At 41.3% G+C, this 26,536-nt stretch overlaps 1 protein-coding gene across 3 annotated transcripts in view; it reads left to right on the top strand.

Moving 5' to 3' along the window:
- Positions 1-26,536, top strand: part of ADAMTS20 (ADAM metallopeptidase with thrombospondin type 1 motif 20) — a 202,294-nt gene that overhangs the window by 50,491 nt on the left and 125,267 nt on the right. For all 3 annotated transcript variants that reach the window (XM_032804591.1, XM_032804590.1, XM_032804592.1), the window contains 7 exons: positions 2,152-2,235; positions 3,367-3,491; positions 6,669-6,709; positions 7,044-7,149; positions 9,009-9,155; positions 10,209-10,350; positions 12,061-12,165. In XM_032804591.1, coding sequence (XP_032660482.1) covers positions 2,152-2,235; positions 3,367-3,491; positions 6,669-6,709; positions 7,044-7,149; positions 9,009-9,155; positions 10,209-10,350; positions 12,061-12,165 — 750 coding nt within the window. The remainder of the gene's footprint in view (positions 1-2,151; positions 2,236-3,366; positions 3,492-6,668; positions 6,710-7,043; positions 7,150-9,008; positions 9,156-10,208; positions 10,351-12,060; positions 12,166-26,536) is intronic.

Genomic DNA, 26,536 nt, shown 5'->3' with positions numbered 1-26,536 from the left:
GCGTGAGCTCCTTTTTAAACCCAGTTGCCCTGATTATCCTGCCTTGATTGGCTGCAGGTGTTCTAATCAGCCTGTCTGCCTTAATTGGTTCTAGCAGGTTCCTGATTACTCAAGTGCAGCCCCTGCCCTGGTCACTCAGGGAACAGAAAACTACTCATCCAGTGACCAGTATATTTGCCCTTTACCAGACTCCTGTACCCCATTGGCCTGGGTCTGTCACAATACACAAAGAGTGGCATTCATGTAGACAGCACATTTTGAAGAGGCACAGTGTAGGGACAGAGGCATTGGCGGTCAGGCCTAGATGTCAGAGTCAGGGTGAGAAGCTAGCAACCAAAGCCAGAGTCAGAGCAAGAGACAGGGTCAGGATCATGCCAAGGGTTGGGGCCAGAGTGGGTGGGTCAGGACTCATGCTGAGTGTCAGGACTGGAGTCAGATAGCCATGCCCAGGGTCAAGTCAGAATCAGGAACCAGGGAACAGTGCCGGAGGTGAAGCCAAAATCAGAATCAGTAGCAGTATCAAGGATCAAACTGGAGTGAGGTATCAATGCCAAGGTCAAACCAGAGTCAGGGCTTTGGGTCCTGTATATGAGCTGATTAGGAGTTCATTCAGTTGCTTAGATAACTTCCTGTGTCTCCTTCTGGCTCAGGTAGTGTGGGCCAATCAGTAGGGCCAGATGTCTGCTCCAATCGGGGGCTTCATAGGCAGAGCATCTGGTGGGCCAGAGTTCTGCTAGCACCTATCCCTAATGGTTCTGGAGAGCTGTCTGATGGCAGTTGTGCTCTGGGCACTGCTTGGAGGCTTCTAGGTCTGCTTTTGAGACCTGCGATCTCTCACACACAGTTACTTTTCTGCATGAAGGGTAAGCTTTCAGTGTGGCTTCACCCTGGTCCATGAGTTTAGCCAATAAGCGCTGTGGTCTAGCTACCTGATTTATGTGCAGAAATGCCTGTTTGCTTATGCAAATATAGGTTTTGCATGTGCAAAAAAAAACTCCTGCAAAATATTTGGTGCAATTTTGAGGCACGTTGTGAAACTAGTCTCTTAAAGTTTGGTTCTGCTCCCGCTAAAGTCAGTGGCAAAGCTTCCATTAACTTCAATGGCATGTCTAAAAGAAATCTTTCCCAAACTTCCTCCTCTGGCCTTCAAATAACCCCTTAACCTCATCAAGCTCATCATCCAAAGCAAGCTCCGCAGAGACCAGGACACACCAACTCAAAGCAGCGCCAGACACTGCCAGAGCAACAGATGCAAAACTTGTGGACATATCTCCACTGCTATGATTATCAGTACCCCCACAATACACCTTTCAAGATTTATGGGTCCTTCACATGCTTGTCACAACATGTGATGTACCTTATCCAGTGCATCAAATGCCCCAACAACAACTATGTGAGTGAAATGGAACAATCACTACACTCTCGAATGAACTCACACAGAAAAATGATAAGACAAACATCACCTGCGGTCGAACACTTTTCACAAAGTGATCCCTCCATATCTGATCTTGCAATACTTGTCCTCGAGGAAACCTGTACAACACCTTCAGAAGGCAAACTTGGGAATTTTAATTCATAACTCTGCTAGACACCAAAAGCTATGAATTTAACAGAGACACTGGTTTTCTGGTTCATTACAATTTCTAACACACCACACTGCCTGGTGTCCTTAATTGCCCATTTCAGACCTTCATAATAATCTAGTGCCCAATTTCCCACTTCATTTCAAGTGACCGCCTCCAACATTTTAGCCCTTCTGTTTAAGTCTGTTCCAACTTAAATTTAGCTCAAACAGTATTCTTCCTTCCCCAGACCTTAAGAAGAGCTCTGTGTAGGTTGAAGGGTTGTACTTTCTACCTCCAGAAGTCAGTCCAGTACCTGTCTTTTCTCTGTCATATCTGTGGAGAGTCCATTTGACCTTAGTCTTACTCAGTTATAGTGAACAAGTATACTCAGTTATAGTACACAAACGACAGATTGCCAAAGGTGTAACTGAGTATAATTTGTCCATCTTCTGGTAACCAATCTGGTATTTGAATCTTATAACTGAATATAAAATTTTAACTAAATAACTGAGTATGAAAATACTAAGAGATCTCAAGTTTTCCATATGATTTTAGCAATCTAATCCTATGAATTTTTTCTCTCTAGGTTGCAGCAATCTACAAAGACTCAAGCATTGGAAATCTCATAAATATAATGATTGTAAAACTAATTGTAATTCACAATGAACAGGTAAGAAAAATGTACTTATTAATAGGATGTTTTTCACAGATTAGGCACAAAATATTTGTTTGCAGGCTAATCTTTTAAAATAAAATAATTTCAACAAAAATAGTTTGTTTTTTAAATGTTAAGGTCAGTTACACTTACTTTTACTATGACCATCATTTTGTTGATATAAAAACAAACAAACCTCCAAACAAAAAACCTCCACCAGAACCAAACAAAACAGTAAAAGAATGTAGGTGTCAGGGTTAACTCTAGCCTCAAGTGGAATTAGTTTACACACACAGAGAGCTTTACTACAGAGCATTTTATTTTTATTATAGAACTCCTTCTATTCCTTCTTTTAGGAATTCCCATTGACTTAAATGGGCTTTAAGTCAGACCCTCAGAAGGGCTTATAGGGCAGCTATCTGCAGGATAAGTCTCCTGAGCGTGGCTTCATTAATACCATATTGACAGGGGAATGAGTGAGTTCCTTAAGGGGTTGTGCGACAGGTGGCAGTATGGAGTCCCTAGTTGCTGATGGATCCCCTGAGATCTTTTGTTTTGCAGGGTGCATGGGAGATAGTATCCCCTCCCCTCATACAATCTGCTGAAAATACCACAAAGTGAATCTTACAAATGGTTCCTCCTTCCCGAGTTGTGGCATGTGTCCTGTCAGTAGGGCAGCAGTGTACGAGAAGGAGGAAATGGTATTTACCATAAGACCCATGTAGTTTTATCATCCAAACTTGAGTGAAATTAAAAAAAAAAAGACAAATTAGATGTTATAAATTGTATCAGTCCAAGATAGTATGCATAACACAGATCTGAATTTTTAAGAATATGTTTTTGTGTTGATTTATTTTGTCATAAATATTTTTCTAACAGTGAAACTGTAATCAGTATATGACACAGGGTTATACTTACTGATTTAAAAGACTGGTTATATTACTGTCTGTCTGATTACTGGCCGCATTACGGCTCTGATCCTGCAAATTAATCTGTGTGTGTGGACTCCTGCATAGAGCCCTATTGACTCCCCACCTCCTGTTCACCCACATAGATCAGCTTGCAGAATTGGATCCCACATAACTGAATTATTGCAAGTGAATGAGTTTTACAGTCTTTGTTGTGTCTTGACAATTTCCTGTACAGGAAGGACCAGCCATCAGTTTTAATGCAGCTACCACTCTTCGTAATTTTTGTTTATGGCAACAAACACAGAATATTCTGGATGATGCTCACCCTTCTCATCATGATACTGCTGTTCTCATCACAAGGTACAGCCTCTGAAATAGTCACATTTATTGAACTAGGTCAGACGAGTAACAGTTTGTTTCTTTCATTATTTTTAACTGCTACACTGAAATATTTCAAAGTTAATTAAAGTAAATGAAGAAATCAATAGTGGAATAAAATTACATGTTTTGTACTCCAAGGATGCATCTACACTTGAGTTGAAGGTATAGTTTCCAGCTCAGGTAGATGTATGCACGCTAGTTTGAGTGAGCTATTATGCTAAAAATAGAAGTGTATCCATGTTGGCGCAGGTGGTAGGGTTGGCTAGCTGCCCAAGTACAGTCTTGCCAGAGACTTTCAGTACTTACTCCAATGGCTAGCCCATCCTGCTGCCTGCACCTCTGTGGCTATGCTTCGATTTTTAGCATGGTAGCTCAATCAGAATTAGCATGCATATGTCTTCCTGAGCTGGAAACTATACCGTCAGCTAAAGTGTAGTTGTATCCTGAGACCACAGAGAAACAATGCATGAAAAATTACAATGACAATGTTGTGTTGGTAACAGGCCAGCTGATACAGTTCCTGTTAAAGTTAGTGGGAGCAGGATTAACCCTGAAATTGTGATGTGGTGAAATGAAGGTTCTACCCATTGTACTAATACAGTTCAGTCAGTGCTAGAGTGCTGTACCAAAGCAATAACATTAATGGAATCCATTGCAATGACGTAACGATGGTCTACTTTTGGAGAGTAGTGTACAAAATTAATAAATACTTTACAGGAGGGAAAGCATTAGATTTAATACATATTCCTCCTGTCTCCACTTCTCTCGGTCTTTCTCGTGTTCAAGCATAAAAGATATACCCTCCCTAATTGTTCTCTCTCTTTGAGTTGCTCTGATATATTATTTTATATCCACTGGAAAAAAAATAATCTGCATTTAGATCTTGTTCTGAATTTTATTTTCTTATTTCAGCAGAGCTGTTGGTTCCTCTGCTTAGGGCAGTTTCGAATTTCTGGAACAATACTGCACAATTTTCAGCAGCATTTCTGTGCTTGCTCTGCATTGTGACCCTCCAGGGAAATAGCATAAGCTGAGATCCACAAAAAGGGACTTAGGGATTGTGATGCTGAGTGTCATGACACCTAACTTTTATCCCCCTATAAAGCCACAGGAACATCCCTGTGATCCATAGAACTGGAGTTAGGCCCCTAGCCTTCTATACAGCGAATGGGGATGGATAGGCACCTTAGAATGTGATCCACAAAGCCAGCACGCTAGGTGGAGAACTGCCTAAGCTAGCCAATGGAAGACCCAAGAAGAAGGAGGTGTATTAAGACTCACCCTGCCCATTTTATGGAGTTCAGTGTCTCAATTTGGGCTGCAGGGAGGTGCCTAGCTCTGCTAGCAATCCACAAAATGGAGGAAGATAGGCATTAGCGTTGCAAACTTTCTAATCCCACAAAACTGAACACCCTAGCTCTGCCCTTTCCCCGAGGCTCTGCTTCCTGCTCACTACATTCCCCTTTCCTTGGTGGCTTGTTCTCCCCCACCCTCAATCACTTTGACTGGGCTGGGGCAGTGTGTAGGGGTGTGGGAGGGTATGAGGGCTCCAACTGGGGGCACTGGTTCTGGGATGGGGTTCAGGGTGTGGGAGGGGGCTCTGGGCTGTGGCAGGGGGTTGGGGTGCAGGAGGGGGTCAGGGCTCTGGGCTGGGGTGCAGGTTTGGGGTGAGGCTGGGGATGAGGGGTTTGGAGTGCAGGAGGGGGCTCCGGGTTTGTGGGGGTCTCAGAGCTGGGGCTCAGGGTTGGGGCAAACTTACCTCTGGTGGCTCCCAGTCAGTGGTGCAGCAAGTGGGGCTAAGGCAAGGTTCCTGCCTGTCCTGGCACCATGGACCACGCTGCGCCCCGGAAGCGACCAGCAGGTCCGGCTCCTAGGTAGAGGCACAGCAGGCAGCTCTGCATGCTGCTCTCGCCTGCAGGCACCATTCCCACATCTCCCATTGGCCGGGGTTCCTGGCAAAAACAGGACAGCTGGTCACCCTAATAAGTGTTCTTCTGCCTAAGTTGTATATGGAGCCCAGTCCAGTAGGTATACTTAGAGGCTGCCTTATTCCACACAAACAACTGGGAGGAAACTCTGATAACATTTATCCCAGTGGTTAGTGCACTTACCCAGAATGTGGGAGACACTAGCTCAATTCCTCCCTCTGCCTGATGAGGAGAAGAGATTTGAACAGAAGTCTCTTATTTCTCAGGTGAATGGCCTAATCACTAGGCCATAGAATATTCTGTTGTGGGTTTCCCTCAATCTGTCCTACCGAAGTTCCACTTTAATTAAATAATTGAATAATTAAATGTTATTTGGGGGCAAAGAAAGAGTGAGGATGACTTTTTATAGCCCATTGGTTAAGACACTGACTTGAGAAGTGGAAGATTCTGTTCAAATCCCTCCCTGTCAACTGTGTCGGGAGGACTTGAACTGGTGGGTTCCCAAATCCAGGTGAGTTTTTTAACCACTGGGCTAAAGATTATAAGGCAGATCCATCTTCTCTCCTCCCCCATCCCCTGAGTTGTTTTGTGTGCAGTTAGGTGGCCTCTGAGCATGCCTACTGGACGGGGTCCACATAAAACTTAGGCAGGTGACCACCTGTCTTTCCGCAGCTTGTGGATTTCTCTGGCACTTAGGCAGGAGGTGGGTGCCCAGCGACCTAGAGTGAGGCTGCAGCATGCAAGCTCAAAGACAGGAATGTGGGCACCTAGGGAACTTTTACTACTAAAACTTAGGTACTGAGTGAGTTTAGATGCCTATGGGGTTAAGTGGCAGCCAAACAATGGGAGTTTTGGGGGTTGCAGCAGCACCTAAAAACAGGACTTGCTACCTAATATCTGGGGATCTGGGACGTAGCATATAGGCTCTTTGTTCCATGCAATGTGAGAGACAGTGATAGTATGGGCTAAGTCTGTTAAGTTTAAATTAACTTGTTCACAAGAATTTAAAACTGCTCTATACATTTAAATGTTAAAAATTATGCATCAAATCCACATCTGGTTTAAATCATTGAAGGTTCTGATCCATTGACTCCATTGAAGTCAATATAGTTACATCAATTTATACCAGCTCGGGATCTGGTCCTCTGTGTTTTTTATTGTTTGGAATACAATTTTGGATTCTCTTTTGGATATTATAATAGTTTCAAATAAAATCTTTTTCTTCAAGGGAAGATATCTGCAGAGCTAGAGAGAAGTGTGATACTCTAGGTAAGCTTCTTTGTTAAATCAGTATAATATTTTTTAAGAGAACTTGTAAGAGAATTGTATTACAGATATGAGGAAATCATACTGTAAATGTAAAGTTTACAATGTGCATCTTAGAAAGTGAACCTTTATGATATTGCATCCTTGGTAATGTAACCTTAGCTTGATATATATTCTGGGAATTATTTTCTGGATCAAAGTAGGTGCTTAATTTGTGTGCCTCTGGCTATATCCGTTAAGCATCACTTTGAACATGTACCCCTAAATATCCAATATAATCAGTACTTCTACATGAATATTTTACTGTCAGGCTTTTATATAAAAATTCATTTTCCAGGTTTAGCGGAATTAGGTACAATGTGTGACCCACTGCGTAGCTGTTCTATAAGTGAAGAAAATGGATTAAGTGCTGCATTTACTATAGCACATGAACTTGGGCATGTGTAAGTATATATTTTCCAATGGAATAAATGTTTTGATTTCTTTTTTTTTTTTAATAAAAAAGGTCCTTTACAGGACACAAAAGCTAAAGCCCTTTACAGGACACAACATTCTCTCTGCCTCCTTGCATCTTGCCGCCTCTGCTGGCTAACAGATAGGGGTAATAGATTCATAGTTTAAGGCCAGAGGGGACCATTAAATCATGTAGTGTGACTTCTTTTATGTTGCTGGCCATTAAATTTCACCCAGTTACCTCCGTATTGAACCTAATACTTTGTGTTTGACTGAAGCACGTCTTCCAGAATAAAACTGTGGCTCTGTCACTCCCCATCCACCTGCTCACAGTGGGCATGGGGAGCATTGGATCCAAAAGCCCCTGTTCGTCCCTTATGCCCAGAGCTGTGATTGGAACAGATCGAGCACTGCATTCAGGGAGCTTAGGATGGGTACCTCCTGCACCCATCCACCTCCCAGGGTAGCCCTATTACCCAAACCACAATCTAGCCTTAATAAATAACCTCAGTTTAAGTAAATATCAAGTTGCTAATATAACCATTTTAGAGCATCATAGGAATTCACAACCAAACAGAAATATCTTATTAAAAATATGAGAGGAAGACAAGGACAACTCATAGTAAGTGCCATGCCTATCAATGAAGTAAAAGGCATGTCATGCTCTGGGTCTGTGAGGCATGCCACAGTTTAGGTGATGATGGCATTTCATAGCCTAGAAGCCATATTGTGAATTGGATATGCCTGTCATGGTCACTTAAGATGCATGCCACATGTAACAATGCTTCAACTCAAAGAGCAAAATATTGCAATTTGCTGGTTGCATAAATATAATAATGCTGTGCTTCATATAATTTGTGTATTTAGTAGTCACAATTAAGGTGTGTGTATGGGAGCATATAGTATGTGTATCCTATTTATTAATGTATACAGTATGTTGGATAAACTGTTTGTCTAAAACTACATGGTCCAAAGCAGTTGACATTTTCAGAGCCAAGTAGGGTGTTTAGCCACAAACTTATAGTGAAATTAATCCCCATTTAGCAGGGGTGCTGGAACAATTTGCATAAGTGGGGGTGCTGAGAGCCATTGAACCAAACTGTAAACCCTGTATATGATAGAAACCACTTCAAGCCAGGGGGAGAAACAGCACCCCTAGTTCAAGCACTTATGCCAATTAGCCTTGAAAATCTCAGAGTGGTTCTTTCTCTGATAATGTAATACTAATCTTTATAACTAATTGTATCTACGTGTATATTATACATAGTAAAAAAAAAGCTAGGAAGACTATGTTGGACTGAATATTCAGAATAATTCTCAATGCAGATAAAAATAAATTAATAGACTCATACTTGATTGTAAGTATAAGGGAAAGACTGGAAGTATAGGTGGGAGATGAATGCGTAGTGAAACCCTACTCATAAGAAGATTTTCACACACTTTTATGTTAAAAACAAATAGAGCAATACAGGGTGTAAGTTTTGGTGTGTTTTTAGTAAGACAGTTGGAGCTTTATTTGAATATTTAAAGGTAGAATTTGGTCATAATGTGAAAATATACACCTACATTTTTTTAAATATTCATTTTTTTCCAAACAGTTGTAAGAATTAAGTCCTCAGTCTGTAATATATTTTATTATCCTTTTGGATGAAAGATGCTACAGAATCTATCTAAGGCATTTCTAGGGCATCTATAACCATATTAGCAGAGAGGCACAATTACAAATGAGGCCCATTATACATGAAAGGCATTTTAAAACTTAAGAATTGAACATTTTTGGTGATGTAATAAAGTAAACTTAAACGAAATTTTACTGAATTTTTTTGGAGTGTGTTTGTTTGTCTTTTAGATTTAATATACCCCATGATGATAGTTTTAAGTGTAAAGAAGCTGGAATAAAATATCAGTACCATGTAATGGCCCCAACTCTAAATTATCACACAAGTCCATGGACCTGGTCAAAATGCAGTCAAAAATATATCACCGAGTTTCTTGAGTAAGTATCAATACAATATAGTCTGTTTTTTCAATTGTCTCTTGAAACTATTTTAAAAAATTGCTTAAATATAACTGTATGCTATTTTAATAGCACTCTGTGTTCCTTTTTATTTGTCATATGCTATCTTGCCATGGAGTTGCTTTTCAGTTACTGAACAGTTTAATATTTTAATATTCATTCTTAGAAAAGTAATCCTCTGTCCTTCAAAGACTGATGCAGGTGCTTATCTTTACTCACTGTGAGTAGTCTTGTGACTTCAACCAAGCTACTCACACTGTGTTTAGTCAAAGACATGCTTCAGTCTTTTCACGATCAGAGCCTGGGCAACACAATCAAATACATCAATATATTTAACATGGTGTATCTAGATCAAAATGCACACCCTCTTCTTTTTATTAAAGCTTCTTTTTAAAATGATAAATGCTGGTTATAATTAGATTTTTCCTGAGTCATGACCTTTTGATCTTTTCCTTTGGTATGACAATTTTTTCAATTCTCATTTTCTCAAAAATGCACAAAAGAGACCATTGTTGATGAATTAATTTTAAGATAATCTTAAGCAGAATCAAAATGGGGAAATTTTCATCCATGCCTGTAATTTTCATTTTAATATGTAGAACTTGTAGATCAGCATCTAAAATATGAATTACTGTGAACAGTTTGCATGAAAGTTGAAAATAAATAGAAACTTCTATAATTTTTTATATTACAAAAACTGCATATTGTTGTGCTGCATAATTATAGTTGCGATTGTCCTAAAATCATGACAGTTGTCTGTCTCTTATGGTTTATTTTTGAAGTTTTATGTTTGTTGTTGCGCTGATGTGATATTTTAGAAAGGCAGTTGTAAAGCTAAATATATGTGCAAACCCACAGCTTACTTTGTTGGGAGTTATGCATAAATAAACACTGTAAGATCTGCCCCTACAATCAATTAATTAGTGTTTTACATTTTGTAATATAATCACAAAGTGATCTTATCTCCAAAGTTATATATTTGTAAAAGTTCAATAAAACTAATTTATTTACATTTTGTTAATTTTATAACAGTACTGGTTATGGGGAATGCCTTCTTGACAAACCAAATGGAAGAATATATGATCTTTCATCACAGCTGCCTGGATCAATGTATGATGTCAACAAGCAGTGTGAACTTATGTTTGGTCCTGGGTCACAAGTATGCCCCTATCTGGTAAGTCACACAACACAGAAACCCATCTTTAACATTTATTTAACAATTTTTGAAAAATATTATTTGCGGTTTCTTCAAAATTGAAATGAAATCCCACAGACTCTTTATCCTTAAACAATTGGTTTTTTCCTTGAGCACGTGGAAGCGTTTAAAAATCAGCATGATAGAGGACAAGAAACTTCAGTGGAAAGCTTGGTAGTTCTAAGTGCTAGGAGAGTTTTATGTGGCATTAAGGAGTAACTGGAATACGATGATTTAGATCTGTGCATTTATGCATGGGGTGGTTGTTGTAGGAAACTGAATTTATACAGATGTATTCTGACGTTAGTATTTTTCTCTTGTTGTCTTACAAATGTATTCAATAATTATTTATTTTTACATGTTATCTATGCAATAACCTAGTCACTATACAATTTTTAATTAATTTAAAAAGTGTTCTTAATTGTGAATTTGGTAAGCATAATTTTTCATTAAATAAATAATTCATATACATGCTGAAAGGAATGAGAAGGGGATCCTGTGCCTTATTTTATAAGTTATAACTCATGCCTCTTAGAGATGCAGTGCTTAGAATAGCTTTCATGGTAAGCTTAACCTACAGGTCAAGGTCAACAGTTTCTTAATAGCAGAACAGTGAACTGGAAACAAAGCTATATACATCTTGATACAATAAAAAATGGAAGTTCAGTTGTTGGGTATCTGTGCAAACTTTAAAATGTCATTATGGATTCATTCAGTGCTAAGAATTAAAGGGCAAGCACTGCCAATGTGGCATAAAGGCTCTGTTTCCACCTGCAGAAGAAGACTTTATTAGCATTACCGGGTGGAACTAATTAGATATGACAGTTAACATAGGATCAGATTTAGACAAACTTCAGTGGGAATATTTTTCGAGTAAATTGCTATATTTAATCTATAAAATTAAACACCTTATGACCATTTAATTTTTAGGCCTTTCTCGTTCATAAATGTATAGTGTGACTCATATACTCCCTTACTGTGAAAACCACTCAATATTTTTTTTAACACTAAATGCCAAATGTGCAATAACTCCATTGTATTCAATGAGAATTTACACCAGAGGTTGAATTAGACTGAGGAGCCACAAATGTTGTTAAAGCCATCTTTTCCTGTTCATCCACTTGGGGACAACTAACCCTAGTTTGGCGACAGTTGAGGATTGAGTCTGCAGTTTTGACAGAACTATTACAGTACTGCATATTGCATCTGTGAAATCATATTGAATAAAGTTTTCAAAAGTGCTTTTGTGATTTTCAGTGGGACTTAGGCTCACTAAGGTACTTTTGAATTTTGACCCATTGTCAATAAATTGGTACCGCTATGTGGAAATAGTAGTTAATGGTTTTACATGGTGATTATATTCAGACCTTACGATATGTAGTAAATAACCTGAACCTCTAATTTTTGATAAAATACTAAGTTATGATTTGAAGTTAACTGATTTTTGCTGATCCAGTGAGTTCAATCAAAATATTCCATATTATTTGTTTTTCCTAATGCAGAATCTCCTCTCTTGTTTTATAAGGAGTAACATTTGTGAAAAATATTTTAATGATAGCCTTTAGAATTCTCCTATTTGCAAGCATTACAAGACGCATGTGGTAAGAGAAACGTAATTTATATGTAGGCCATTGAACAAAATGATGTTACAGGTTTAGCAAAGGAAATTAAATTTTGTTTTCTTATCAGAAACAATGCAAACGCTTATGGTGCACAAGTGCTGAAGGAATTCACAAGGGCTGTCGTACTCAGCATATGCCATTGGCTGATGGGACAGAGTGTGGTCTTGGAATGGTAAGATTTAACCTTTGCTGTTTCTCAATACTTACACATAGTAAAATCATGAAAAGAGTTGACAAGAAAGTCCAATATCCGCTGTTTCTCTGCCTTGCAACTTCTGGAAACTGATTGTATGGGCGGCACCCACTTGACCTTAGATGCAAAGTTTGGCTAATGCATATAATGTTGTAACATAAATAATATCAGATTGCCGTCTCAGGCCAGTACATACAAAGGTTTAGGGATAGCACATTGGTAACAACAGAGTGTTGGCCTTATGGGGAAGCTGCCATTTCTCTTTTCACTTCTGGGGTCCCAAAAGTTAGGGTCCTTTTTGACCAGTTGTTTCCGAAGCAGTTAGTTCTCTACTGCCTGCTGTGCTCCAGAAATGAATTTTCTAGGGTATAGGCTTCTCTGGGCTGATGTGGTGGGGGTGTAATCTGCCAACCTAGACCCTGACCCTGCATAAGAAACTGCTAGTGTTGACCTATGTATCTGTGCAGAATCGCCTTCGATAGTAATCTGCTTGATATTAATCTGTGCTAGCAGTTCCCAGTGGGGCCCTAGTTTTATTATTTTTGATGTGCTTTCATAGATTCATATAGTTTAAGGCCAGAAGGGACCATCGAATAATCTAGTCTGAGCTCCTGTATATCACAAGCCATTACATTTCATTTGTTCACCCAGAGTACAGTAACTTTGTATCTTTACAGATTTTCTCTGTTGTTCTTGTGTTTTTGATACTACATATATAATAGTAAATTTGATAATATAATTTTTTGGATAACAAATTAGTGAGGAAGGTTACATCTCCTGAAAAATCATAATTTTCTTATCTTGCAAAAATAGAAAGAAAAAGTTACTGTGGGGCTGCCAGTGGGACTTTGGCCTGATTGAACCTTCATGTATTCAATATTTAACCTATTTTTCTGAATTACTAATTAAATATGATGAGAGCTCATCACATTTGTATTAAACCTTGTGTGTAATCATTATTTTAAAGTTACTACAGTGAATATGTAGTGATATCAGAGTGCTTTTGCTGTGTAACCTAACAAAACCCCTTTGTTATGTTATTACTGCAGTGAAACTAAATAATTTTCTCTAGTAATTGAGAAGATAATCACAGTATTTAGAACATTGACTTTGAAAGAATCAAAAACATATGCAATGATTAATATGATAAAATGTGATTTGTCCCTATTTAAGGGCCTGCTTCTGTGCCCATCAAATTTGGTGAGAAATTTTCCATGGTCTTCAAAGGGGATAGGAGATGACCACTAGTTATTAGCCTCTAACTAGTAAGACATGCTTAGAGTAATTGAGGGGCCATTCTCTTTGAGCCATGATGTTGAATAAATCTATTTTTGCATTTTTGATTATGAATTATGTTGTAACATTTCTCCCTCTGTAGATAAAGATATAAATGGCTTTTTAAGGAGTTAATAATTTAGCTCTAAAAGCACTTTTTAGGTTTAGCATGTTGTTTTTTTTGTTTTAACAAATTATGTATCTAATCAGCTAGGTTTAAAGTTAATGATACAGAATAAACTAAAGTGAGTGAATAGACAGTTTTTACTGAACTCCTGGGTTGCTGAAGGCAACCTTTTTTCTCCATGTTAGTTTTTTAGATTGCAAGATCTTCGGAGAAGAGGCTTTTTTATTTTTATGTTTGGTATTTAAAGAGTTGAACACATGAATGGTATAATAATAATAATAAATAATATTAATAGTAAATTCAGTCGTTACTGGTGGCATTTCCTATAATAGTAGTAGGTAAAATGCAGCATTGTTTGAGTCAGCATCTCAACAGAGAATAAAGAAAACCTTTATGTCAGGCTTTGAACTTCTCCTTGTCAGCATTAATCACTTCATAAAATTTAACACTGGTTCATTTTCACTCTAAACTTCCTGCATAGTCCATTTAGTTCATCACAGTGCACTTTCTTCACCTAACAAATGTGAGGATATACAGGAAATAATTATTTTAGCAGGAGCAAAATAAACTTGTTGGACTTTCTGCCAGAGCGTCTGAAAATTTCTCCCCCCTCTCACCCCTTTTCTCCTTCTGCATTCTGAATGCTGATGTCTGGCAGTGAATCAGTTTTAGCAGCTCTACTGTCCCCCAGAGCCACTTGTCAGTACATTGATATTCACACTGTGTACCATCCCTTCCAGGTGGTTTTCGTGTTTGCCTTCTGGGCTTCACAAAAATCAGTGGGAGGAGGAGGCATCTGCGGGTTTTAATCCTACCAGCACAGGCCCACAAGGGAGCAGAGAAGGATACATGTTTTAGAATCCCTGGCTTAATTAATGCTCCATAGAGACTTTACTATAGAAAAATAATAAATAAAACTAGACTTACCAATGTGAATATTTGCTAGTTTGCAGGGGCATTTGCTATGGTGAATAGCTGAAATTTACAGCTCAGAGGAACAAATACTGTATTATTTGAAAACACTTCTAATAGCTGATTTGAGAGAAATAGTTAAATTGAACATACACATTTCTCAGGATTGCTTTTATAAGATTCTGAGAAAAAATATTATGCAGCATAATAATGGAAAATATTATATGGCTAGTGCTTCCTCCTCCCTCCCTCAGTAATCAAAGTAAGTTACCATGGTAACATGATGTGAATTTAGAGCCAGATCACATGCATACTCTGAAGTAGCTTGCTCACTGGTAAAGCTGAGCAAATAACTGATTTTTTTTAATCACTGTCAGTTCTGAAAAAAGTGGGGAAAAATCGTTTCAAATAGAACCAAATCCAAAAAAGAATCGATCTAAAACAGATTTTTGTAGGTGGTGGGGGAAGAAGTAGCCTTCCTTACAACTTATAGCCCAGGTTGATGTGGGAGACTCATATTCAGTTCCCTCCATCTGTGTGATGTGGAAAAGGGATTTCAGTTTGGGTCTCCCACATTGCAGAAGAGTGCCTTACCCAATGTGCTGTGGAATGGGCAAGTTTCTCTCAATGTCTCCTTCTGGCGCTGTTCCACTGTGTCATTAGAGCAGGCACTTGAACTTGTGTCTCCCCAGCCTAGGTGAATACTCTTAACCACCAGGCAATAGTCACTTATACTGTTTCTCTGGCCCACTGACTAGTCATTGTTGCTATGACTGCCACTGGAAATGTAATTTCACTATAATTGCCTTATTGCTATAAGGAGGTTTCAAGGGAAATAGAAGTTGTTTAAATAATTCCTTACAGTGTCTTTGTCGGGGTAGGCAACCTGTGGCACACGTGCTGAAGGCGGCACGGGGGCTGATTTTCAGTGGCACTCACACTGCCTGGGTCCTGGCCACTGGTCTGGGGGGCTCTGCATTTTAATTTAATTTTAAAAGAAGCTCTTTAAACATTATCAGAGGGGTAGCCGTGTTAGTCTGGATCTGTAAAAGCAGCAGAGAGTCCTGTGGCACCTTATAGACTAACAGACGTTTTGGAGCATGAGCTTTCGTGGGTGAATACCCACTTCGTCGGATGCATCCGACGAAATAGTGGGTATTCACCCACGAAAGCTCATGCTCCAAAACGCTGTTAGTCTATAAGTGCCACAGGACTCTTTGTGCTTTAAACATTTAAAAACCTTTATTTACTTTACATACAATAGTTTAGTTATATATATTAGACTTTATAGAAAGGACCACCTAAACGTTAAAATGTATTACTGGCACGCAAAACCTTAGATAGAGTGAATAAATGGAAACCTGGCATGCCACTTCTAAAAGGTTGCCGACCCCTGGTCTGATATCTACACTATAAAGCATAGGCATGGGAAGTAAGGCGGCAGAGGGTGCTGCAGCACCCCCAGGTTTTATGCGGGGCTCCTGGCTCCCAGTTGTACACCCGGAGTCCCAGCTGCTGGCCCCCGTGCCTGGGGTTCTGTTCCCGACCCCACGCGCGGGGTCCCAGGTGCCAGCCCCGCTCTTGGCTGCACACATAGGATCCCAGCTGCTGGCCTAGGCAGGAGTATAAAAATATTGCTCGAGCTTGCGGGGGTGTAATCAGGAAGGCCAAGGCACAATTGGAGTTGCAGCTAGCAAGAGATGTGAAGGGTTACAAGAAGGGTTTCTACAGGTATGTTAGCAACAAAAAGGAGGTCAGGGAAAGTGTGGGACCCTTACTGAACAGAGGAGGCAACATAGTGACAGATGATGTGGAAAAAGCTGAAGTAGTCAGTGCTTTTTTTGCCTTGGTCTTCACAGACAAGGTCAGCTCCCAGACTGCTGCACTGGACAACACAGTAGGGGGTGAAGGTGAGCAGCCCTCAATGGTGAAAGAACAGGTTAAGGACTATTTAGAAAAGTTGGACATGGGTCTGGATCTAATGCATTCAAGGGTCCTGAGGGAGTTGGTGGATGTGATTGCAGAGCCATTGGCCATTATCTTTGAAAATTCGTGGCGATGGAGGGAGGTCCTGGATGATTGGAAAAAGGCAAATATAGTGCCCATATTTAAAAAAGGGAAGAAAGAGAACGTGGGGAACTACAGACTGGTCAGCCTCACTTCAATCCGTGGCAAAATCATGGAGCAGGTCCTCAAGGAATCCATTTTGAAGCATTTGGGAGTAGAGGAAGGTGATCAGGAACAGTCAACATGCATTCACCAAGGGCAAGTCATGCCTGACCAACCTGATTGCCCTCTGTGATGAGATCACTGGTTCTATGGATATGGGGAAAGTGGTGGATTTGATATATCTTGACTTTAGCAAAGCTTTTGATATGGTCTCCCACAGTATCCATACCAGCAAGTTAAAGAAGTATGGATTGGATGAATGGACTATGAAGTGGATAGATAGCTGGCTAGATTGTTGGACTCAACAGGTAGTGATCAACGGCTCCATGTGTAGTTGGCTACTGGCCCCATGCCTGCCCCCAGCCATGGCCCCGGCCTCTGCCCCCTTTCCCCGTCCATGTCCCCCCTTACTGGAGACGCAGCCTTGCTCCCAGCCTCAGCTCTGGGGGGCAGAATGAGGGGCACAAGGTAAAAAGTTTGGGGATAGTTTTGCTGGCTTTCAGCACCGCCACTATAAAAAGTGTTTCAGTGACACTGCTACAAAGTTAAGCTGACTTAAGTTACACTGATGTACAGCCACTGCTGTAATGAAACCACTCTTGCATGTTCACACTATGCTCCTTGTGTTGGTGGAACGCATCCACAGGAGCAACGCTTGCATCAGCACAGAGAGCAGTGCACTGTGCATAGCTATCCCACTGTGCATCTGGCCTTCTGAGTGTTTTGGGAAGGGTTTACTATGCCTCATGGAGGCAGGTTCAGCATCACATGATGCAGGTTTCTCAATCCCATCATTCCATGAGCATTCTACTAGGTTTCCAGATGCTTTTCAGCTGCTCTGGTAACCTGCGAGCCAGCCATCTCTGTCAGAAAGCACAGATCCTGCACTGCTCTTCAGTATTGTGCTGTGCGTTATGAACACAAGGCTATAAGAAGAACTCAATAGAGAGGCTATTCAGTGGGGGGAAGCCTTGAAGGAGCATTTTAACAATGAGCCACAGTAATATGTGTTGCTGTAGTGTGCTGAGCCTGGCATTGTTTGTTTGCACCATGCTATGAACCTTGAAATGATTGCTGTGTGTGCCCGACTGTAACAATGCACATGCACCTATTGTTGGTGAATGTTAGTAACAGTCACCCTATGATGGAGAATAATGAAGATAAATTCAGTTTCCATAAGTAGATTTTTATTCCACACCCATGCAAACATACCTACATAATGCTGAGGTAACCTTCGTACATGCAGGGGAAAGTATCTTTAAAGGGGAAGGAACAAGGAATTCATAAGCACGTACACCAACGAATCTCTCACTGCTGGATGTATGTGCAGCTGTCGTTGTGTTTAATCTCCTGCGGGATGGAGTGCCTTGGGTACTACAGCAGCCCCGGAAGATACATGGAATGGGGGTGGGGAAAGTGTGAGGCGGTCCTGGAATGCTTTTTCTTTTCTAATTAAGCTTTGTATGGTTAGAGGTTTCAGCCACAATTAAAACAAACCTCAAACATATGAACTTGTTTCAGATGGAGATTTATATTTTTATCTAATTTATTGTAGTGTGTTGTAACTCACATGCACCACACCGCAGTATCAAGTGTACAGAGAACTCCTTTGTGATTTTCTCCTCTGCCTCCCTACAGTGATTTCTCTTTATATCATGAGTTGTGCACCTGTGAAAAGAGGGAAGGATTTGATCCCCTTCGCTTATGATTTTTCTGCAGCTACTAGCTCTTATGAATTCTGTTGTAAATACATTTCAGTACTACCACTTCTATACAGAATTGAGGCAATAAATTCAAAAGAGCATATCAGAGCAGAAATAACTACAGATGCAGCTGAAAGACAGGGATTCTTGTAATTGGAAGCACTAGTCCATTTTTTCCCCTGAAAACTGCTTTTGGGACATCTCACTCCTTCCTTTAACAGAGGTGAGAGTGAAAAGTATACCACTGTGCATCTGTGATCACTGTGGAGGTACAGACCCAAATCATATTGCCCAGATAACAGAAGTTCGTTCCAATTCTGAATATGTGCAATGTGATGGAAATACAGTATTGGTCCATATGACACTGACTGAGTTTTACTAATACTATACAGAGCCATGTAACACTGCAATTTATTTTAACTTAATGTGTTTACTAAAGAAAAGATGGCTTGAAAACTGGGATTTATTTTAACACAAAAACTTTCCTCAAGAGAAGCTAAATCTCTTTTCTTTAATGAATAATCTACGGTAGGTGTTAAAAAAAATTGTACCAATTTCTCATCTTCCATCGATAATTTAACTGTTTACATCTATATAAAAAAGTGAATGGCAGTGGTATCTGTTTTTACTTATCCAGGGAAAGATTTAATTCTGTTTCTTTTCATTCTTCTTTAAAACTATGCCCTCTTTTCCCACAGCCTGAGGCTAAGCACTCTGATCCTCACCCTGACTGCTCCCTCCCCCAGTCCTCTACCCATCCTGACCCCACCCTCCACCTTCCCCCACAACCCCCATCCTGTCTGCTTCTCCTACACATATACCACCACCATCCCTGGCTCCAGCTCCCACTTTCCCACACAGCCTGCAGCCTGACAGCTGCCCTGTCCAGCCCCAACCCATATACCACCACCCTGACCCCAGCCCCCTCCTTGTAGAAGCGATATATCCTCCCTTGCCTTCTCCTGTGCCTCCCTCAGTTCTTTGATTTTTTACACAGCACTACTGTATGTCCCTATCATAGCCATTCTCCTCCATGCCCCAAGCAAGTTCCTGCAGCTGGAACAGAGCTGTGCCTGCACAGCCTCTTCTCCGCACAGAGCCAGGAGGCAGGCACGAGTGCGTTTGCTGCGTGGAGCTGGCATCCTCAGCTAGGCAAATGCTATGTGAGCTCTCCATGCCGAGCAAACAGGAAGAGCAATTTCAAAACTTCTGGTGGCTCTAAAAGGGGAGGGGTGCATGCCTGTGTAACTGGCTGTAGGACAGCAGAGTTCAAACTGGTGACCAGAGCGGTCATGGTGCACATTGTGGGGCAACTTCTGGAGGCCACGTAGGGCGATATAATCAGTGCAGTGTTTACACTGACACTGTATCACTCTAACTGCGTCGCCCTAAGTACTACACCTTCTGACGAGGTGGTTTTATTATCTCAGTGTAGTAAGAGAGTTAAACTGGTGGGAGGAGCACTGCAGTGTGTACACTTCCACAGTTAAGTCGACGTAAGCTGCCTTATGTCAATTTAACTTTGTAGTGTAGACAAGCCCAGCATGTTTAACTGGATATAGGATAATGGAGCTGTTACAAAATCCATTCTACAGTTCTTCTGAGTATTGACAAGTCCTTAGAAGTTGCACTGGTTTAGCTTAAATCCAAAAGTGAATTAGTTAAACCAATGAAAACCTCTGTGTGGACACTCATAAATCAGGTTTAAACTGATATAAATCTTTTAGCTTACACCAAGCACAAGCTAAACCAATGAAAGTCAGGCTTACACTGTGCAAAGGGTATCCACACGCAAAATTGTATTGGTTTAAAATTCTACCTTTAGTTAACCTGGTGCAAGTTTTTGTGTGGACCAGGCCTAAATGAGTTTGCATCTTGACCTGACTTTAGAGCTATGCCAAATTAGCTTTACATGAATTGAAATGTAGGTTCCTACATTTGTTTTTATTTCTTTAAATTTTGTGTACTAAAAAAATTGTTAAATAGTATCTACCAGAAAGCAACAGTGTTATGCAGACTTTAAAAGTATGAAAAATACAGGCAAGGTTTGATTTCATTTTACAACTGGTCAGAATTTTCTGTTGAAATGTTTCTTCGATGAAAAATATGCTTTCTTCAAAATCAAAATTTTCTTTGAGAAAATTTCAGTTTTGCTAAGTGTTTTTTTTTCAGTTTTCCATTGGGAATCTAAACAAAGTATTTTACTGTTGTTGTGAATCAAAACATTTTAGTTGGTTGAACTAAATCAATATAGTCTGATAAAAGAGCCTGCCCATGGATGAGAATGAAAGTATGAGGTGCCCAAACCACAGTTTCAGTGAAGCATAGTGGCAGTTCAGGTATGTGCATTTTAATGTTAAACCGAGCCTAAGCAAAATCTTTTGATTCAGGGATGTCTAAATGTTTTGTTGAGATCAAATATGTAAAAACAAAAAGTTTCAACCCAAAATGTATGTAAATTTTCGTACTGCAATAATTTAGATATTTCTACATTTTATTTCAATTTGGGATGAAAACAAATTTTGAAATATTGGAATTTACCATGAGATATATATTCCATTTTTGAACAGATCTACTTAATTTTTAATTAGTTTGGATGTTCCTAAGTGGTGATGTGCTCTGGGGGAATGTGTGTTATATGCCAAGTAGCAAAATGTGGTGATTTCAGGATGGAGTGACAGCCTACATTTTTTAGGTTTTTTTGTTTTTGTTGTTTTGGGCCCTAGATATACATACTGGTGTGCTACACTTACACAAAGCACCAGTGGAGTCAGCAGCACGGAATTTTCAAAAAATATGCATTTTTTTAAAAAAAAAATTCCCCTCTGACCCCTGTGGGTGGTATGTGTCTTCCTCAACCTCGGGTCCTCTACCAGAGACCTGGGAGTTTGAGGGTTCTGTGCAGTATCTTAGCTGTTCCTAGCACTGCACTCTTCTGGACAGAGAGCTCTGATGTTGTTCCTGGGATCTGTTGGAGCCACTCACCCAGCTTAGGAGTCACAGCCCCGAGTGCTCCTACCACCACTGGGACCACTTTGGCCTTCACTTTCCACATTCTCCTCTAGTTCCTCTTTCAGGCCTGGTACTTCTCCAGCTTCTCATATTCTTCTTCCTGATGTTGCTGTCACTTGGACTGCTATATCTATCAGCACCGCTGTCTTCTGCTCCTTGTCTATTACCACCGTCTGGTTGATTGCGCAGTACCTGCCTGTCCGTGATCTGATGGAGTCCCACAGAATCTTAGCCCTGCTATTCTCCAAACCTCTTGTGGAATCTCCCATCTGGTCTTGGAGGGTCTAGCCCATACGCTGTGCAGATGTTCCTGTACACAATGCCAGCCACTTGGTTGTGCCTTCAGTGTATGCTGTTCCTGCCTGCATCTTACATCCTGCCACTATGTGTTGGACTGTCTCTGAGGCCTCTCTGCACAGTCTGCACCTTGGGTCCTCTCTAGTGTGGTAGACCCCTGCTTCGATGGATCTGGTGCTCAGTGCCTGTTCCTGTGCTGCTATGACCAGTGCCTCAGTGCTGTCTTTTAGTCCAGCCTTTCCAGCCACTGGTAGGATTTCCCAGTGTCAGCACCTCAGCTATCTGTCGATGATACATCCCATGCAGGGTCTGTCTTGCCATGGCACTTCTTCTGCTTGGTCTTCCTCCCATGTCTACTGCTGCCGCAGGCATTCTCTCAGCAGCTCATCTTGGGGGCCATCTTACGATGTACTCGTGGAGTTCGGGTTTCATCCAGGACAGTGGCTTTGATGCTCACCAAGCCCCGCCCTTCTTTCCGGTGGTATACAGTCTCTGGGTGTTGGACTTGGGGTGGAAACCGTGCATTTGAGGAGCTTCCGGGTTTTCACATCGGCAGCCTCCATGTGCTCCTTGGCCAGCTCACTATACGGGCAGGTATCTGATGACCAGCAGGCGTATCCGTGATGGCGTGATCTTGTTCTTCCCACTGAGCTGGCTCTTCAGGACCTGTCTTCCTTTGGTGATACTTGGATGTTGCTGTCTTCCTTGCCTTCTCATCGTGGTTTCCATGTGACTGTGGAGCCAAGGTACTTGTTAGCTGGTCTGTATGTCTGCTATGTGGCCCGCTGGTAGTTCCACCCCATCAGTCTTGACTACCTTCCCTCTCTTCACTACCTTCGGCCACACTTCTCCAGTCCGAATGACATCCCGATATCCTCACTGTAGATCCGCGTCAGGTGGGTTAGCGAGTCGATGTCTCGTTCATTTTTAGCATACAGCTGTATGTCTCCATGTAGAGGAGGTGGTGATGGTAGTTCCACTCCTGAACCTGTACCCGTATCCAGTCCTTGTGATTATCTGGCTAGGGGGTTAAGCCTATGCAGAACAGCAGCGGGACAGTGCATCACCTTGGTATATGCCACACTTGATGGCCACTTGTGCAAGCTGCCTTGAGTTGACTTCTAGTGTTGTCTTCCATAGTCCCCTGAGTTCTTGAGGAAGGTCCTTAGTTTCCTGTTGACTTTGTATAGCGCTAGACATTCACAGATCCACGTGTGCGGCATTGAGTCGTAGCTTTCCTGTAGTCAATCCAGGCTGTGCTCAGATTGGTCTGTCTAGACCTTGAGTCTTGGGTGACTGCTCTATCATGAGCAACGGGTGTTTGAGCCTCTGGTGTTGTTCCCAATGCCCTTCTGAGCTGTGCTCATGTACTGCCCGGTGTCCTGTAGTTTCAGCTATGATAGGACTGATAGGACTTTCCATGTCTGGGAGGCAGGTTATTGGCCGGAGTTAGACGGTTCTGTTCCCTTGCAGGGGTCTTCATGATCAGCCTGTCCTTCCTGTGTTACCAGTTTGGTGGGAGCCTGCCTGTCATGCGTTCATCTGTGCTGCTAGGCGTTCATGCACTGCTGTAGTTTCTTTAGCCGTAGGTGTGGATCATGTCTGGTCCAGTGCTGTCCAGCTCTTCATGTTCTTGACCTGCTTGCGGATGGCTTTCTACTGTGATGGGTGATGGGTTTCTTTCTGGGAGATTGCTGTGCTCCGTTCTCGGTCCTCAGCCACTTGCACTGGTGTTATGAGTCTTCTCTTTCTCCCATATGTCTTCCAGTACTTGTTCAGTTTCTGCTGCTGGTGGCTCTGCTGTTATTGTGTTGTTTGCCACTGCAGTTGGGAGACACCTTGGATGGTTCTTTGGAAACAGGCATTTACTTTTTTGGCCTCTGCTTCTCTAGTGTATCATCCTTAGCCTGGTAGCCAGTGCTGTGAGCTTGTTTAGCAGTCTCTAGGGCTTCAGATGAGTCAGGTCCTTCTATTTTTTCAGTAGCCGAGTCTATCCTTAATCTCTCACCCTTCTGTAGTTCCACAGCCTGACTAACTTCTCTCCGAGTCGCCTTGATCTTATCCTCCAACCTCATTTCCAGGGTGGTACATACTGTTGTTCTTCTTGATCGTGTAGCCAAGCATCTCCAGGATTACAAGGGCTGTAGCGTTATAGCAGTTCATTGGTTTTGAGTTATGTAGTAGTAGGGATTGTCATGAGGGCTCTATTGGCATCTTCTAACATACTATCTGATGGACTTCTCCACTGAGCCGGTAATCGGTCTCGAGGATTGACTGTAGCTAGTTTCTCCATGATCTTATGCCTCATATCAGCTGCTGTGCTCTGAATGGAGGGGGTGGCAGTGAGTTTCAGCTTCAGGTGGCTGCACATCCACTTGTTCTTCCAGGTCTCTTGAGTCTGGGATGTAATGTGAGGTTGGCTATCTCAAGCTGTGAGAGCAGCTTCCCTCTTTACTATGTTGAAGCGTGGGTAACTAGCTGTTTCTCAGTAAAAGTGGATGTAGGTCTTTCCATCCATAGTCCCCTCATACATTCATATATCCCTCTCATTAGGTCTACTTTGTAGTAGCATTTCCATATTATATATAATAATTAATATATTATATAATAAATATATAAAAATAAAATTTAGAAAGTTGTATCTGTTATTGATTAAACTTACTGCAACGTTACAATGTTATTTGGTTGGTGCCGTTGTTTGGTGCCAAAGTTCTTCCAGAACTTTGAGTTCAAACTTCTGAAAACTCAGAAATGAAGAGTTAAGGTACATACCACCTCCACAATGGAACCTTAACTCTGCCTCTTGGAGCTGGCAATAGCAACTGGAAATGGTTCAGTAAGGGTGGTGCCATAATAAGTAGACATGGGGAAGGACTAAGAGAATGTGCTGCTGTTTGTGTTGTGTTTTGTTCCACAGATTTGAATTCCAGCAATCACTCCAACTGCCTTTGTTGCATTAGGTTTAGCTGCACTGAATGCTGGAGAGATTAGTCGGAGCAGGTTGGCATACTTGTTATTGTAATATAATAAGAAGCGGATGTGTACTTCGAAGGATCAAATACACCTCATTTCAGTAGGCTGTGTCAGTAGCAATGCATAGTGGTCTTTTTATGGGAGTTGTCAGCAGTGTGGTGGTATACAAGACAGTGGTCTCTGGGACCTAGTGTCTCAGAAGAAATTCTCAGAGTCAAGGTGAAGGGGAGGTGATATGTAGCAAGTCTGGGGTGGTTTGTGCGGAGTAGGGGCATTGCTTAAGTGTAGGCCAGGTATAGGTAGCAGCTGTTTGCTATGCCTGACCTAAACCTTAGTTTTGCCTTAGCAAAGAGAAGATGTGCGACACCATCATACAGTGCTTGTGTGCTCTGTAGCACCTATAAGGGTAAAATGCTAGTATGTGTGTGTTAGCTGTATGTTGCATCATGACTCAAAGAGGGCAGAATTAAGATTGCATTGTCGACGTGGCGTTATCGTAGGTCTTCATTTCTTGGTCTTCAGAGATTTGAATGTAACAACTTGATATTCTAGAAGAGCACACGTTACCACCAATCCCTGTGTCACAGACCCAGTTCAGTGCCCCCTGTTGGTCTTTCACCAGACTGCTGTGAGGACATCCAAACTTTGAATCCTGGGTGTTTGAAGCTTCTGGAGGTGAAGTCCTAATGAAGTCCTGGCTGTGCAGCTGTCTTGGGGCCTCTAGGCACACGCTCATCGGGGCAGACCCTGTGTCTAGCAGTCCCATCTTGGGAGCTGTGACCATGTGACCTACTGCCAAGTCCACAGTACCAATAGTTATCACTCAGGGTCCCCCCACACTCTCCCAGAACTCCAGCTGTGTGGGTGTTCTGGATCCACAACTTAAGTCTTCAGGGGCATGTGATAGGTGTAACACACAACATACAGGCAGTTTGAACAGGATTCTAATATTGCTCTTTAGTGAATCATATGAGAGATACACAGACCTATTCAAAAAAAAAAACAAAAACCCTATGTGCAGTTCCTTGCCTCAGTTTTCCCACCAGTCCAGAGCATTCTTTGGACTGGGGTCGGAGTCATCTGGGGTATCCAGGATCCTTGTGGTGTATCACATAGCTTGTGTTCTGAAACATGGATCCTTCTCTCCTCACTAGCCTTCTCTGACTTTGGCTGGTCAAGCTACTTTCTCACTCTTACTGAAAAGCTTCCTATTTCACTCTGTGAGTCTCCCTGCCAGACACATCCAGCCTCTGGTTTTCAAAAGGTTAGCATCAACACCTTGACTTCTTTGTCCTGTGTTTGGGAATTTTCCACTCTCCAACCGCCAGATCCCTGAAGGGAGTTTGGGAAACTGGGTCTTATGGGCTTGAGCTTAACCCATTGTTTAGTCAAACTACAGTCATGAAGGTTAAGATCCCTCCATTGTCTCTATTCTGGTGTACGTATGTCTAGGATTATAAACTACCTAGCACAGTTCTCTTGGTATTTATATAATAATGTAAATCAACACATGGATTTTTTGAAAGAAAAAGCAAACTTTTTAAATAATTGAAGAAAGCCTAAAGGAACATCTGGAATGAGTTTGGTGCATCAGTTTTCTACTGTGACTTCATCTTGTTGCTTCTGTAGGAATGCAGCAGAACAATAGCTAATACAACTTCACCGAAGAAACTGTTACAATCCCAGATGTGAACATGTGCTTACCACTTTTATGGGGAGAAACAATCCTGATGTAGACATAGGATTTCTATGTGCAACTTTTCAGAAATTTCCCTGAAGTTATTGTCACTCTTGTTGTTTTTCTTTCCTTTTTTTAATTTTGGCTTAGCTATGCTGTCAGATATCCATAACAGTTGTACAGTAAAAATCTCATACTTGAATA

The sequence above is a fragment of the Chelonoidis abingdonii genome, chromosome 1 (genome assembly GCF_003597395.2).
Source record: "Chelonoidis abingdonii isolate Lonesome George chromosome 1, CheloAbing_2.0, whole genome shotgun sequence".
In the NCBI taxonomy this organism is placed as follows: Eukaryota; Metazoa; Chordata; order Testudines; family Testudinidae; genus Chelonoidis; species Chelonoidis abingdonii.
This window is presented reverse-complemented; position numbering and strand designations above follow the sequence as displayed.